Source organism: Mchenga conophoros, linkage group LG3, assembly GCF_057382185.1.
Source record: "Mchenga conophoros isolate Kocher_MC1m ecotype Shallow Benthic linkage group LG3, M_conophoros_male_GT1.1, whole genome shotgun sequence".
In the NCBI taxonomy this organism is placed as follows: Eukaryota; Metazoa; Chordata; class Actinopteri; order Cichliformes; family Cichlidae; genus Mchenga; species Mchenga conophoros.
Window position 1 is genome coordinate 20,830,928 of NC_140528.1, and position 13,489 is coordinate 20,844,416.

At 43.0% G+C, this 13,489-nt stretch overlaps 1 protein-coding gene and 1 pseudogene across 2 annotated transcripts; one reads left to right on the forward strand and one right to left on the reverse strand.

Moving 5' to 3' along the window:
- The window catches only part of LOC146577636 (protein NLRC3-like), a 177,435-nt pseudogene that overhangs the window by 44,283 nt on the left and 119,663 nt on the right, over positions 1 to 13,489 (reverse strand).
- LOC146577639 (mitogen-activated protein kinase kinase kinase kinase 2-like) lies at positions 8,312 to 11,157 on the forward strand. 2 transcript variants are annotated; one of them, XM_085268413.1, is made up of 8 exons: positions 8,312 to 8,575; positions 8,655 to 8,778; positions 8,938 to 8,996; positions 9,081 to 9,184; positions 10,560 to 10,697; positions 10,786 to 10,857; positions 10,933 to 11,019; positions 11,102 to 11,157. In XM_085268413.1, the coding sequence occupies exons 1-5, from the start codon at positions 8,548 to 8,550 to the stop codon at positions 10,608 to 10,610; spliced, it is 366 nt and encodes a 121-aa protein (XP_085124539.1). In that variant the 5' UTR covers positions 8,312 to 8,547; the 3' UTR covers positions 10,611 to 10,697; positions 10,786 to 10,857; positions 10,933 to 11,019; positions 11,102 to 11,157. The 2 variants fall into 2 exon arrangements, with proteins under 2 accessions (XP_085124539.1, XP_085124538.1); XM_085268412.1 differs by having other exon boundaries at positions 10,560 to 10,857.

Below are 13,489 nucleotides of genomic sequence, written 5' to 3' on the forward strand. Positions count from 1 at the left end.
AAAAACTGAGATTTAAAGGAGAGAGTGAGAAACTTGATCATCCATCCTCATAATACATGTTTATCAGTATCTGCTGTGACCATACTGCAGTAATAACTACAAGTCTACATTTCTGTGACTGTTGATCAATCACAGCAGGAATCTGAGCTCATCTCTGCACACAGAGCAGCTTCAGCTCTGGGATAAACTGCTCGCTTCATGTCCTTCTCAGCTCACAGACACTCATCCTGATATTTTCCTTTAACATTTGATGGTATAATTCATCTGAGTTTACACTTTATCTGCATAAATACAGAAAAACAGACCCAAACACCAGAAACCATCAGTTTCACGATCAACAGGAGGTGGCTCAAACGTCACAGGTTCATAACGTCACCCTGAACTCCACTCACGGAGTTTCTGTCGCCATTGTAGTTTTTAAAGTCCCGTGATAAAGGCGGGTCTTTCTGTGAATCCGCACGCTCATTGGCTAATAGCTCGAGATTGACACATCGTTATCCAATGAGCGTGCGGGAACTTCCGACATAAAGTTGTTTCCTTTGAAAAACCAAAGTCTGATTATTTTTGCCTCCACTGACGGAGCCTGTTGTTCCCGCCACAGAGACACAGTAATGTCAGAGCGGTGTTAACACTCACCCTGCCTCAGCACAGCTCTCACTCTCCTCCTGCTCTCTCACACTAAACGGAGGCTCAGCTAAACTCACTTCCTCTCTACTTACAGGAAACCAGCGCTCAGAGGAGCCGACCGGCCTCACATTTCACCCACAGACACGAACAGCGTGGAATTATTTTATGTCATAAGAAGAAACATATTCATGTTAACACTCACCTGCCTCAGCTCCACCTTCCTCCTCCTGCTTTCACTTTCACTGCTGCTCCCTAAACACAGAGGATGCTGGGACTTGTAGTTGTTTCCTTCCGGTGCGGTCTTCCTCTTTGTTTGTTTGTGTTTGTGTTCAAGTTATTTCGATCATGTAAACATCAACAGAACACGTGAAGCCACACAGAGTTTGTATGTCGAGGTGGGTAGGAGGGTTTGAGGGTTTGGGGAGGGGTCAGAGGGAAGAGGTCTCTCAGTCTTGACAATCCACATTGATGGCATTGCATCTTTCAGCGTGTTTGTGGGTCGATTTGGATGCTCCAGGTGTGAGAGCAGCCACTCAGCCTCTACTGCAGATGTGTGTCACAAGTTCATCTAGTAGTAGGCTATGGCACTTGGCCACAGGTGGCAGCAGTGGACTGGCCTCCATGTGAGACTGCTCCAGCTGCTATGTGATAGTCCAGCTGCAAACTGAAGATCATATGCAAGTTAAACTGTACAATATAAAGCGCCTTGAGGCGACTGTTGTTGTGATTTGGTGCTATATAAATAAAATTGAATTGAAACTCAGAATATTCTTAACTTAGCTTTAAAACCAACCCAATCTCTCCTCCACACTCACAAACAAAGACAAACCAACTGACACATCTGAGTCCCTCACTTTCTTCAATCCACTCACTCTCACAAGCTCCACTTAGTCACACTGGCTCTGTTTATTACTGATTACTATTGTCTCCCCAGAAACACTTCCGTTTTCTTTTTTCCTATTTGTGTTTTCGTTTTTTGTATTTGTGTTTTCTTTTTTCCTATTTCAGTTGTGTTTTTTGTGCTTTTGCAGCGTTTTTTTTTTAAATTGCTGGTGTTTTCTTAAGTTGCAGTCCGTTTGGCCTCTCAGGGCCAAAAATAAATACATAACATCATTTCAAATCAGTTTAAAGGTTTATTTGCAAGACACAAAAACAGAAAAAATTAAAAGTTACAAATGTATTGTGCATGAAACAGGAATTGAAACCTGGCTCAGATGTGTGTCACAAGTTCATCTGGCTGTAGGCTATGGCACTTGACCACAGGTGGCGCTAATTGACTTGACTCCATTTGAGTGCACACAAAGTAAACTGCACACTTTAGTTGTGAAGCGAAAACGCTGAAATCGCAGTAATAACACGCACGAGGGGAACGATAACGAAGACCAGATGCTCCTGATCGTTACTCTTGCTGTCCTGTGAACAGCATCGGCGTGGTGTTAATGGTTTGCTTTTGTTTTGGCGAGCGCCCCGTGAATGAGAATATGACCAGGTAAACCCGCGACATTTTTAAATAGTTTGTCGTTCAACAGCAACAAGACTGACGGAGTGTGTTTGAGGAAACCTCACAAATGTCACAGATGAAATATTTGGTGTTTATTTGCTGGTTTGTCGGTAGCAGCTCCTTCAAAGTAAGTCTACCACACATCTGTTTGACCAACGCCAGTTGATTTGGATCACCGGTCCAAACAATTTGAACGATTGTTGTGTTTCCTTTTGTGTTGAGTTTGACTGATATTTGCTGGATAGCAAATGTTTTAAAGCTATGCAACCTTTATCTGCACATAGCAGTTAAACTGTTTAGATCAATCTTTATTGATACATTATTTATTTATGAATTACTGTGTACACAAGAATAAGTTAATGTATTAAGTTAAACTGGCTGAAATTTTTGTATTATTCTTGTGATTTTTTTTTTATTGGCCCTGTTTAGTTACAGGCCAGGTGACCCTTTAGGGGTTTAAAATGCCGAGCCAATGAACGGCTGGGAGCAGGAATCTTTCTTCACTGAAGCTTCCACTTCCACGGGTCTGGTAGGAAGTTGTCCAAGCCAACAAAACAAACAGACAAAAAATCCATCTATCAATCACCTGGATCACCTGTTGAGAAAGAAAAAAGAGAAAACAAGCAAACAAAAGAGAGCAATATAATAAACAACAGCATCGCGATGATCTATGTGAATATAACTGTAAATGCTAAATATTGAATATTATTGTGCAGCACGTAAGATCGACAGCGCACAGTGTGCTTTGAGGTAGCAGCCAAAATGCAAGGCAAGTTTATTTATATCGCACAATTCAACAACAAGGTGATCCCAAGTTCTTTACAGAACATTAAAAAACAAAATGGATAAAAAGCATGATTTAAACGTGACGTGCCCGTGAGCTCCGCCAGCAGCCAGCTGTGCCAGAGTGACCGAGCCCCAGGTTGAGAGGCCAAAGGCACCGCACCCTGAAGGAGCCCGAGCGAGCCCCAGGCTCCAGGCCCTGGAGCAGTACCTGGACGCCCATCCCCAGACACAAAGAACCACCAATGCACCGATGTCTGAAGGCGTCTGCCACTGGCAGGGGGAGTGGTGGGGGGAGATAGGCCTCCATACCTTGGAGGGCCTGAGATGTCCCCAGAGAGGTGGCGTCTGATACCCGACCTGACATATGGACACAGACAAACAGGCACACACAGATACAAACATCCATTCCCACCCTCATGCTCTCATATGCAATTACTCAGCAGCAGGTAAGCGCATAGCCCCTCCTGGTAGCCCTCAATGTCTACGTGTATTTAAAATTGAGAGGTGGGCAACGGCGCCAGGGGTGAGGTTGTACACCCTGATGTGATTCTGATCTTGGAAACATTAAAGACATTCATAGCCAGACTGCTGACTTTGTGTTTTTATTCAGTCGCCTAACAGAAGTGCAGTGAGAAACGATTTACCCCATCCTGATTTCTTAGCTATTTGCATATTTGCCACACTTACGTGTTTCAGATCGTGAAGCAAATTTTTATGATAGATAAAGATGACCAGAGTCAGCATAAAATAAAGCTTTTACATGTATTGCTGGGAGGTCGGCAGCTCCCTCCACTGCTTGGCCCTCTGTGAAAAACAACTGGGATCCAGCTTCCCTGTGATGCTGAATTATATAAGTGGACAAAAATAAATAGATAGAAGGATGGATGATTGTATTTTGTGTACAATCGTTGAAGTGTAAAAAGGGTTGGCCCTCCGTGGTGCCCTAAGCAAAGTTTGATTTTTGGGGCCCTTTAATAGTGCCAATAATAGTGATTAATGATCACCTACTATAAATGTATTTCATTTTCTAATGTTGATGTTGTTGTAATCCACAGTGAAAAATGTCATAAAAACAGATAACAAATTTGCAACTTTCATGAAAAATGTTTTCATTAATATTAAAAAAAAAAAAAAAACACCTCCCCCTGCTGGCCACACAGAGAAACAATAGATAAAACCTGAGAGCTGCACAGTTGCAGCAGTGTGGTTTACGTCATTCTGTTGTCAGCCTGTTTTACACATCGGTGGTTTCTTATTGACGTGTAAAAAGATCTGAAATCGTAGTAAATTCAGCTGCTATTGTGGGCTGGGGATGATTTACACTTAACATTTTAATAACTGGGTATTGAATGTCATAGGCCCAATGTTCCCTCTAATTTTTCAGGTGTCTGAGCGAACACACAAACTCCCTGAGCGGTTCCTTGGACCACTGTGAGCGACAGCAGACGTGTGCACTGTGGTCACACCGGCATCGAATCCATCCAAGTTTCATGGTTTATTAAAATAATCAAATTACAGCGTTTACATTTATGTTAGACTACTTTTAATGAACTGCTTCAGCCCATTTACAATGAAAATGTAAAAGAAATCTTGTTCATGACCTGTGTAGTATGTTAACACTATTGGAAGTACAAATAACTTGAACTCCAATTTAGAAAACACAACTTTTTTTTTTTTATAAAGCTCTGACTTGTATTATGAGTCCGTGGTCTGGGAGAGAGTCTGTAACTCTCTGTCTCCAAAATACTGTATATAATGACCAAAGCTGGGAAATTAATCAATCAATCAATCTTTATTTATAAAGCACTTTTCATACAAAAAAAGTAGCACAAAGTGCTTTACATGGTTAAAAGCACCCCACCCCGCCCTCCAACTAACCCCCCACACTCTCATTAACATAAACAATCATGAATGCACCCATATCCCCCCCCCAGCCAGGCTGAGAGGACCCCCAGAGCCCCAGCAGCCACGGTCGATCACAGCCCCGGTGCAGAGAGCCCCCTCCGAGGAAACACTGGAGATATGTCACAATAGGATATATACAGGGTAAAAAGATAAAGTAAATAAGAACGGGATACAATAGAAATAGTAAGAAGATAAAAAATGAGTAAGAATAAAATCAATAAATATTAGGTAAAACCTAAATTAATAAATAGAATAACAGGATAGAATAAATAAGCATAAAATAAATAAACGTTAGGTGAAAGATAAATTAAAAAGGTGGTCTTGAGCCTGTTCTTAAAAACATGTACGTTCTCTGCGGCCCTGAGCTCCTCCGGCAGGCTGTTCCACAGATGAGGACCATACCACTGAAAAGCTGCCTCTCCGTGAGTATGTGTGCTGTCTTTGGGAACAGTCAAAAGGCCAGTACCAGAGGACCTCAAGGTCCGCGAGGGTTCATATGGTAAAAGCAGATCTGAGAGATAAGACGGCCCAAATCAAATTCAAATTCAAATTTTATTTGTCACGTATACAGTCGTACACAGTCATACACAGTACGATATGCAGTGAAATGCTTGGACAACTGCTCGTGACCTAAAGAAAAAAAAAAAAGGAAATAAATAGGAAATAAATAGGAAAAATTAAAAATTTAACTAGGAGGGAATAAGATATAAATTAAGGTTAAAAATGAAATAACTGTACAACACAAATTAGAATGAAGGGTAAATTTAACTGGGAGAATAAGATAAAATATATAAATTAAAGTTGAAAATAAAATAACTGTACAACAAAATACACAATATAGAACTATATAAGAATGTATGAAGAAATATAAATAAATAAATATATACACAATAACAGCAGCTGTACAAGTATTAACTGGAAATGAAGAATATAGTGACCAGTGTTGTGCAATCCACATTATGTCTTGTGCAGTGCAAATATGCTTAAAGTGATTTAAGTGATGAAGTGAAAACAATGTCCAGAAAGTCCAGTGTGTGTAAGAACCATATGTGTGGGTCAGTACTGTGTGGTGGTGTGATTGAGAGACCGTATCGCCTGCGGGAAGAAGCTCCTCCTCAGTCTCTCTGTGTTGGTCTTCAGGGAGCGGAATCGCTTTCCTGACCTCAGCAGAGTGAACAGTCTGTTGTTGGGATGGCTGAGGTCCTTCACGATCTTCCTGGCCTTGGTCCAGCACCGCCTGCTGTAGATTGAGTGCAGGTCAGGGAGCTCGGAGCGGATGGTGCGCTCAGCTGACCGCACAACCCTCTGTAGAGCTCGTCTGTCCTGCATGGTGCTGTTCCCGAACCAGGTTAAGATGTTTCCCGTCAGGATGCTCTCTATGGTGCACGAGTAAAAGTTCCTGAGCACCTTGGAGGGCAGTTGGAAGTCTCTCAAGCGTCTGAGGTGGTAGAGACGCTGACGGGCCTTTTTCACCATGGTGTTGATGTGACAGGACCATGACAGGTCCAGCGTGATGTGAACTCCGAGGTATTTGAAGCTGTCCACTCTCTCCACTGGGCACTCGTTGATGACAGGGGTCTGGTAGTTCCTCTCCTGCTTAGTGCTGAAGTCCACTATCAGCTCCTTTGTCTTACTGACGTTTAGAAGGAGGTTGTTCCTCTGGCACCAGTTCTCCAGATTCCTAATCTCCTTCAGGTAGGCCGTCTCGTTGTTATCAGAGATCAGGCCCACCACGACGGTGTCGTCAGCAAACTTGATGATGGTGGTGGAGCTGGTAGTGGCCACGCAGTCATATGTGTACAGAGAGTACAGCAGGGGGCTCAGAACACACCCCTGGGGGGCTCCAGTGCTGAGAGTGGTGGAGGCTGAGACATGTCCGCCCATCCTTACTGCCTGTGGTGTGCCAGTTAGGAAGTTGGAGATCCACTGACACATAGATGAGCTGAGTCCCAGATGCTCCAGCTTGGTGGTGAGTGTGGAGGGAATTATGGTATTAAATGCAGAGCTGTAGTCTATGAAGAGCATTTTAACATAATTCCCCCTTCTAATGTCCAAGTGAGTGAGTGATGTGTGGAGGAGATGAGAGATGGCATCGTCTGTGGAACGATTTGGACGGTAAGCGAACTGTAGCGGGTCCAGTGTGTCTGGTAGTGAAGAAATGATGAAGTCTCTGACCAGGCGTTCAAAGCACTTCATCACTACTGAGGTGAGGGCTACAGGGCGATAGTCATTGAGAGAAGCAGACCATTAAGACATTTAAAAACCAATAAAAGAACTTTAAAATCGATCCTGAAATACACGGGGAGCCAATGCAGCGATTCTAAAACCGGTGTACTGTGGGCCCACCCTCTGGTCTTCGTCAGCACACGAGCTGCAGTTTTGTAAAAGTTGTAAGGGTGATATATTCTTTTTGGGGAGACCAGAGAGCAGGGCGTTACAGCAATCAATGCGACTGGTAATAAAAGCATGCATCAACATATATAGCTGAATTTTTTTAATATTTTGTACACAATAACAGAATAATTTCAGAAAAACACAAAATGACTGGTGTCAATATTATTTGCCCCACAAAAAAGGTCGAATATAAAACAATATTGCAAATATTGCACAGTTGAAAAAAAAAAAGCACTACAGCTCAGTTGTTCCCGCCATCCTTTGTCCTCCTGTTTCCCCTCCCTCTCCCCTCCAACGACGAGTTTGATGGTGTTACGGATTCAAATATTGGGGATGGATACAAGAGGAAAAACCACAATAACAACACTGGTCCGACCGGGTTGAGTCAAACGATGATTTTAATGATCACACGCGTGGGAGATGGACACCGTACGTAGACAGCATCAGATCTCAAAATGGTGGAGCATTGATCAAACTCTTATAGCCTCTAGTGGCCCCCACCTTATCATAAAAGCCTAAACATTCACATGCTTTCTCTCACACGGCGCCTAAGCTACGACCTTGGCTCCCTGTTTATCTGCTCCTGCTGAGATGGGGCAGAAAACTCCAGCATGTTCTGTTCTCTTCTAATCAGACAAATAAGGCGATGACTTTCTGCGAACAGTATTTCTTATAACTCAGCAGTATAATGCATCATGAAACAATATCATTCATTCACAATAAATCAGCAGTCTAATGTAATGCAAATCAGTTTAACAAATGCAATAGTTATCAGCTTCTTCTAATTCAGGAGAATAATGCAAACTAAAACTACATAATAATTCACAATCTTCAATTAGGGGTCTAACGTGGCATAAAATAATATTATAATACCACATTGGCAAACTTCTCCCAATGTTTCCACTGAAGGGGTTGAAAGTTAAAAAGCGCCGAAGGTTAAGTTAGGTTTGGAGTAAATCATGGATGTGCGCACGTGTTTGTGTGCAGCTTGTAGTGAAAAACGTGCGTGCAGAATTCATGCAGACATGTGTAACTGGTCGTTTTGAGGTAGAAAAGAGTGATGCGCGGTCAAGCTGGTAGTTGAAAGTGTCAGTCAGAGTAGAAGAGCATTGTGTAAAAATGCAAGTAATAACAAAAAAGTGCAAGTCATTAATCGCATCACCCTGAAAAACCTGAGTAAGGAGTGCAGCTCCTGATGAAAGGAGGAGCACTGAAAACCAGGAAATGATGTTTCTGGAACAGTCTGATGACTGAAGCTGGATGTTTGAAGTCTCAGTGAACTGCTTGTCTTTTCCCCACAGCTCCTCCCTCAGCGATGTATATGGCTATATGTTATGAACAATGTGCTGATGTCCGTATCAGGTAACAAACAGCGTGACACAAACGGAGAACATTGTGTCCACTCGATAATATGCTGCTCTAAAAAGGCTCCATCCTGCAGGCAAGTCGGCCCAGCTTTACTCGCACAGCCTGCCAGCTCTGTTTGAACAGAAAGGACATCTGCACAAGAAACACAGCAGCCTGTCGCTCAGCACCAACCGCCTCACTGAGCGGATCAGTCTCAGGTACGACACGCCATCACAGATGCAGGGAAACAGGAGCTGTAGGTGCAGCAGTGTTAATAATGTCATGTATGATGCTACCACTTGATTTTGAGGAAGGAGGATACTGTAAACCCAATTTTGTCTGCTTGTTCTGACCTGGATATTCTCTGTTGGCCACAGAAAGTTTACCATATCTGTAAAGATTCCTGACACTAAAGGTTGTAGGAGGTGCAGTGTAGGTAAGCAATGCCGAGTTACTCTGGTCAGTCTGTTTGTTCACGGAGAACAACTGCAGACACTTAGTCCTGCTCTCTCTGTTTCAGCAAGAAACCCATACACAGATAGTACATATCTGTGCGGGGCTGTCCCATCTGGCCTGGTTTTACTCTTGTGGTATGAGCCTCTTCAAAAGTTCATGCATCTAAAGGTTTGTACAGATATGTCGAACTTGCCACCTGAATAAATGTCTTCCTTTCTAACTCTACCCCAATTTCCACAATGCAAACCAGCCATTAGACCTGGATTACATAAAAGTAGACAGACAGCATATCAAAATCTGAAGCTGAAGAATGTAATTGATTTTTTTTAATAATATATGCATACTTTTTATTCAAGCCCAACAAGATTTTAGAGACTAAATAAAAGAAACGTTGTATAAACGCCGTCCAAAAACACCAACAGCACCTTCTCTGGGTCCAAGCTCGTGTAACTGAATGGTTACCATGTGTTTTCTGTGCTACAGGAACAGTGTTATCAGCACACAGTTCAACGCCAGCATGCACCATTAGATCACATAGCACAGATAATTGACAGTTTTTTTGTGAATGTCTCGCACATTTCATAACGATAATGTATGTACTGTGAGAACAGAGCTCTGTGTTAAGCCTGTCTGCAGTCCTAACACAGTGCTGCTTGGAGAAACACGCCTGTGCCACAACATTATGGAAAAGTGGCATCAGTCCAAAGACGTGCAGTTAGGGGATGGATGGATGGATGGATGGATGGATGGATGGATGGATGGATGGATGGAAGGATGGAAGGATGGATCGACAGGTGGATGGATGGATGGATGGACGGCTGGATGGATGGAAGGATGGATCGACAGGTGGATGGATGGATGGATGGACGGCTGGATGGATGGATGGATGGATGGATGAATGGATGGATGGATGGATGGATGGATGGGTGGATGGATGGATGGATGGACGGGTGGATGGATGGATGGACGGCTGGATGGACGGATGGATGGATGGATGGATGGATGGATGGATGGATGGAGGGATGGGTGGGTGGATGGATGGATGGACGGATGGGTGGACGGGTGGATGGATGGATGGACGGGTGGATGGATGGATGGATGGACGGGTGGATGGATGGATGGATGGATGGATGGATGGATGGATGGATGGACGGACGGATGGATGGATGGATGGATGGATGGATGGGTGGGTGGGTGGATGTTTGGACGAACAGATGGACGGGTGGATGGATGGATGGATGGATGGATGGATGGATGGATGGATGGATGGATGGATGAATGGATGGACGGCTGGACGGATGGACGGGTGGATGGATGGATGGATGGATGGATGGATGGATGGGTGGATGGATGGATGGATGGATGGATGGGTGGATGGCATCGGTTTATCTTTAATCTCAAGATTTAATAATCATACAAGAATTCTGTTGTGCTGTTTTTGACGGTTGTATGAACAGGTTCAGCTCAGGTTTAACAAGCATCACTTAACCATCCATGAGAATTTATTTAGTTTTTTTTGTTTTCCTTGGTGACTGTTTCACAGCAACTCGCCATCAGACTCCCAGATTCTCTTCTCAGCTGTGTGTTGGAGTGAGAGACTGTAGTAATGATAAACCACCAACCGGCCAACAGCTCAGGTTTGATATTATAGAGCTGAACGGCGCTCCTGTTCCAGTGCCAGGTAGGACCGTTTCTGCGTGTCTCTGCTGACTTCCTGAAGCTTCAAGCTTCAACTTGTTGCAACAAGCTTCCTTCTTTCCGTGCATCAGGAGATAGTGGAGCACTCAGAGTCGTGCAGGTAACCCAGCTGGACCGAGACACTGTTCTCATCACCTTGGAAAGTAAGTCCCCTCGCATATTGTGAATCCTTCAAATGTCTTTCATGCTCATTCTCAATCTGTGTACTGTTTGGACAGGAACTGTAAAGATCGTGAACCTGCAAGGACTTCCATCCAGACAGCTGGCTGCAGAAATAGTCTTTGACTTCCCCATTGAAACACTAGGTAGAAATGATGATGTGACAAACAAAGTGAATGAGAGCTGATGTGTGTCCTGAAAGCTGAGTGACACCTCCTGTTCTGTCAGTCTGCTTGCAGGATAGTGTGCTGGCGTTCTGGAAGCATGGCCTCAAAGGGAGGAGTTTCAGATGAGGTGATGAACTAGTAAATTCATCCAACGTTGGCTGAGCTCGTATCATGTGCGTATCATATTTGTTCTAAGTCATTACACATGTGAATTTTCACTTTATAGGCAGGTAACACAAGAAATTACAGATGAGAGTCGTGTGTTCAGAGTTCTGGGAACAAACAGGTATGTTAACTGTATGCTGACAAGAGCTATCAATCACTGTGAGAAACTAGTAATCCTAGTACATCAGAAGTAATCAGGATAGTATTTTTCTTGATACTATTGTTAATAGACCTGGAAGTGATTTTCAGAGTAGCATGTGGAAGTAGCATGAATACTGCTAGCATTAATGGTAGCATTAAAGCAGGAGTCACACTAGAGTGTTTGTTCTGTTGGTTACTCAGATCCAAGGATTTAGGAAATGCAGCCTATGTGTTTGCATGCAGCCCTCCAAAGAAAAACAGCCATTAAAGTTACCAACTACCGTCTACCTGACACTTTGTACAGAAAACTACTTTCCTTAGTGCTAATTTTCTTTATTCTAGTGCCAAATCACAACAATAGTCACTTCAAGACACTGTATATTTTAAGATAAAGGCCCTGGAATTATGGTGCACAAAGGTGAAAAACTCCCTTTTAGCAGGTGAAAACCTGAACCAGGCTGGGGGAGGGGCGGGCATCTGCTGCGATTGGTTGGGGGGGGGGGTGAGAGGAGGAAGACGGGACAAAGACAATCTGGGGAAGAGAGCCAGAGAATATTCTCAACTAATGATTGAATGCAGAGAGGTGTTTAAACAGATAGTGAGTGAAAAGGGCGACTGAAGAAGAAACACTTGGTGCATCACGGGAACCCACCAGCAGCCTAGACTTAGGCTCACTAAGGGAGGATTCAGGGAAGAAAGGAAAGTTTGAAGCCTAATGTTAAAAGTAGAGAGGGTGTCTGTCTCCCAAACCCAAACTGGAAGCTGGTTCCACAGAAGTGGTGGCTGTAGTTCAGGTGGGGGAGCAGGTCACCTACTCCCCGTCTACATGCCAGATATCCTGCATGAAAGTTGCTCTTCGGTGCATCCGTCAGAGTATGAATGGGTGTGAACGGGTGAATGAGGCAAGCTTTGAGTGCTCAGAGTAGAAAACCACTATATAAGAACCGGTCCATTTACCATTTACCAAGAGGGGCCTGGAAACCGAAGGGTCTGGCTCCCATTTTACTTTTAAATACTTGGAACGAAGTGCTCTAATGGGGTGATATGGTACTATAAGGTCATTAAGATAAGACAGGAGCTGATTATTCAAAACCTTTTATGTGAGGATTTTGAATCTTTTATTCTGGATAAAACAGGGAGCCAATAAATGTTCTGTTTCTAGTCCCTGTCAGGACTCTCGCTGCAGCATGTTGCTCAGAGCAGTCTGGAATTGATTTTTGACTAAATAATTAAAACTAATAATAATATATTACTATATTATATTACTAACAAATCCAGGACACCCCTGTTGATCCAGCAGCTCTTAATGAAGTTTGTAATAAGAATCGTGGTGAGTTCATTAGAAATATTTCACTTTTCTTTTTTAAATCAGTCATTACTGGAATCATCTGAAGTGCAAAAACAGTGGGATTATATATGAGAAGGACGGACTCAAAGACTGTCGTGTATCACATATATATTACATCGATGTCCAAAATCAATGCATCATTAATGAAACTGAAACAAAAGTACTGAATTTCATGTGGAAGACCAAACCTCAGCATTCAGGAAAGTCTTATACAGGAGCAAAGATAATGGACGTTACCCGGAGTTTTCCACTGTGAAACCAGGAATAACAGCTTAAAAATGTTTCTGTGATCTAAATCATTGTCAGCCTGGCAGGCAAATAGCGTGGACACCAAAGTTTGTGAACGTGATAACCTGAGAACAAAGACATGTAGGATTTTAAATCGGTACCATAGGTGTGTCTACTGGGAGGCTGAGGCTTAGCGCTGGTGGCTGCCAGTACTAAGTATTATTATACAACCCTTATTTTAGTTGATCTTATCTTCTTTCCTTGTGTTTCAGTTAGTTTTTACTCAAACTGGGTGTAGAAGGAATCCCTGCAAAGGTTTCTTTTTCTTCTGTGTTATGTTTTATGTATTTCTCAGCTCTTTGCTTCCTTTTTTCTACTTTAAACTTGTTTGTATGCTGGTGTGTAAATGTTCACACTTATCATAAAGTTTTAAAAAGTAGTAGGCGTGGTGATGAGCAGGAACAGGAGTAAAACTCCAGTAAGTGTACCAGTACTGTACCAGTGTGTAGCATTAAAGTCAAACTACAGTGGTTGTAGTATCAGTAGAGTAGTGTTAGTACTAGAGGT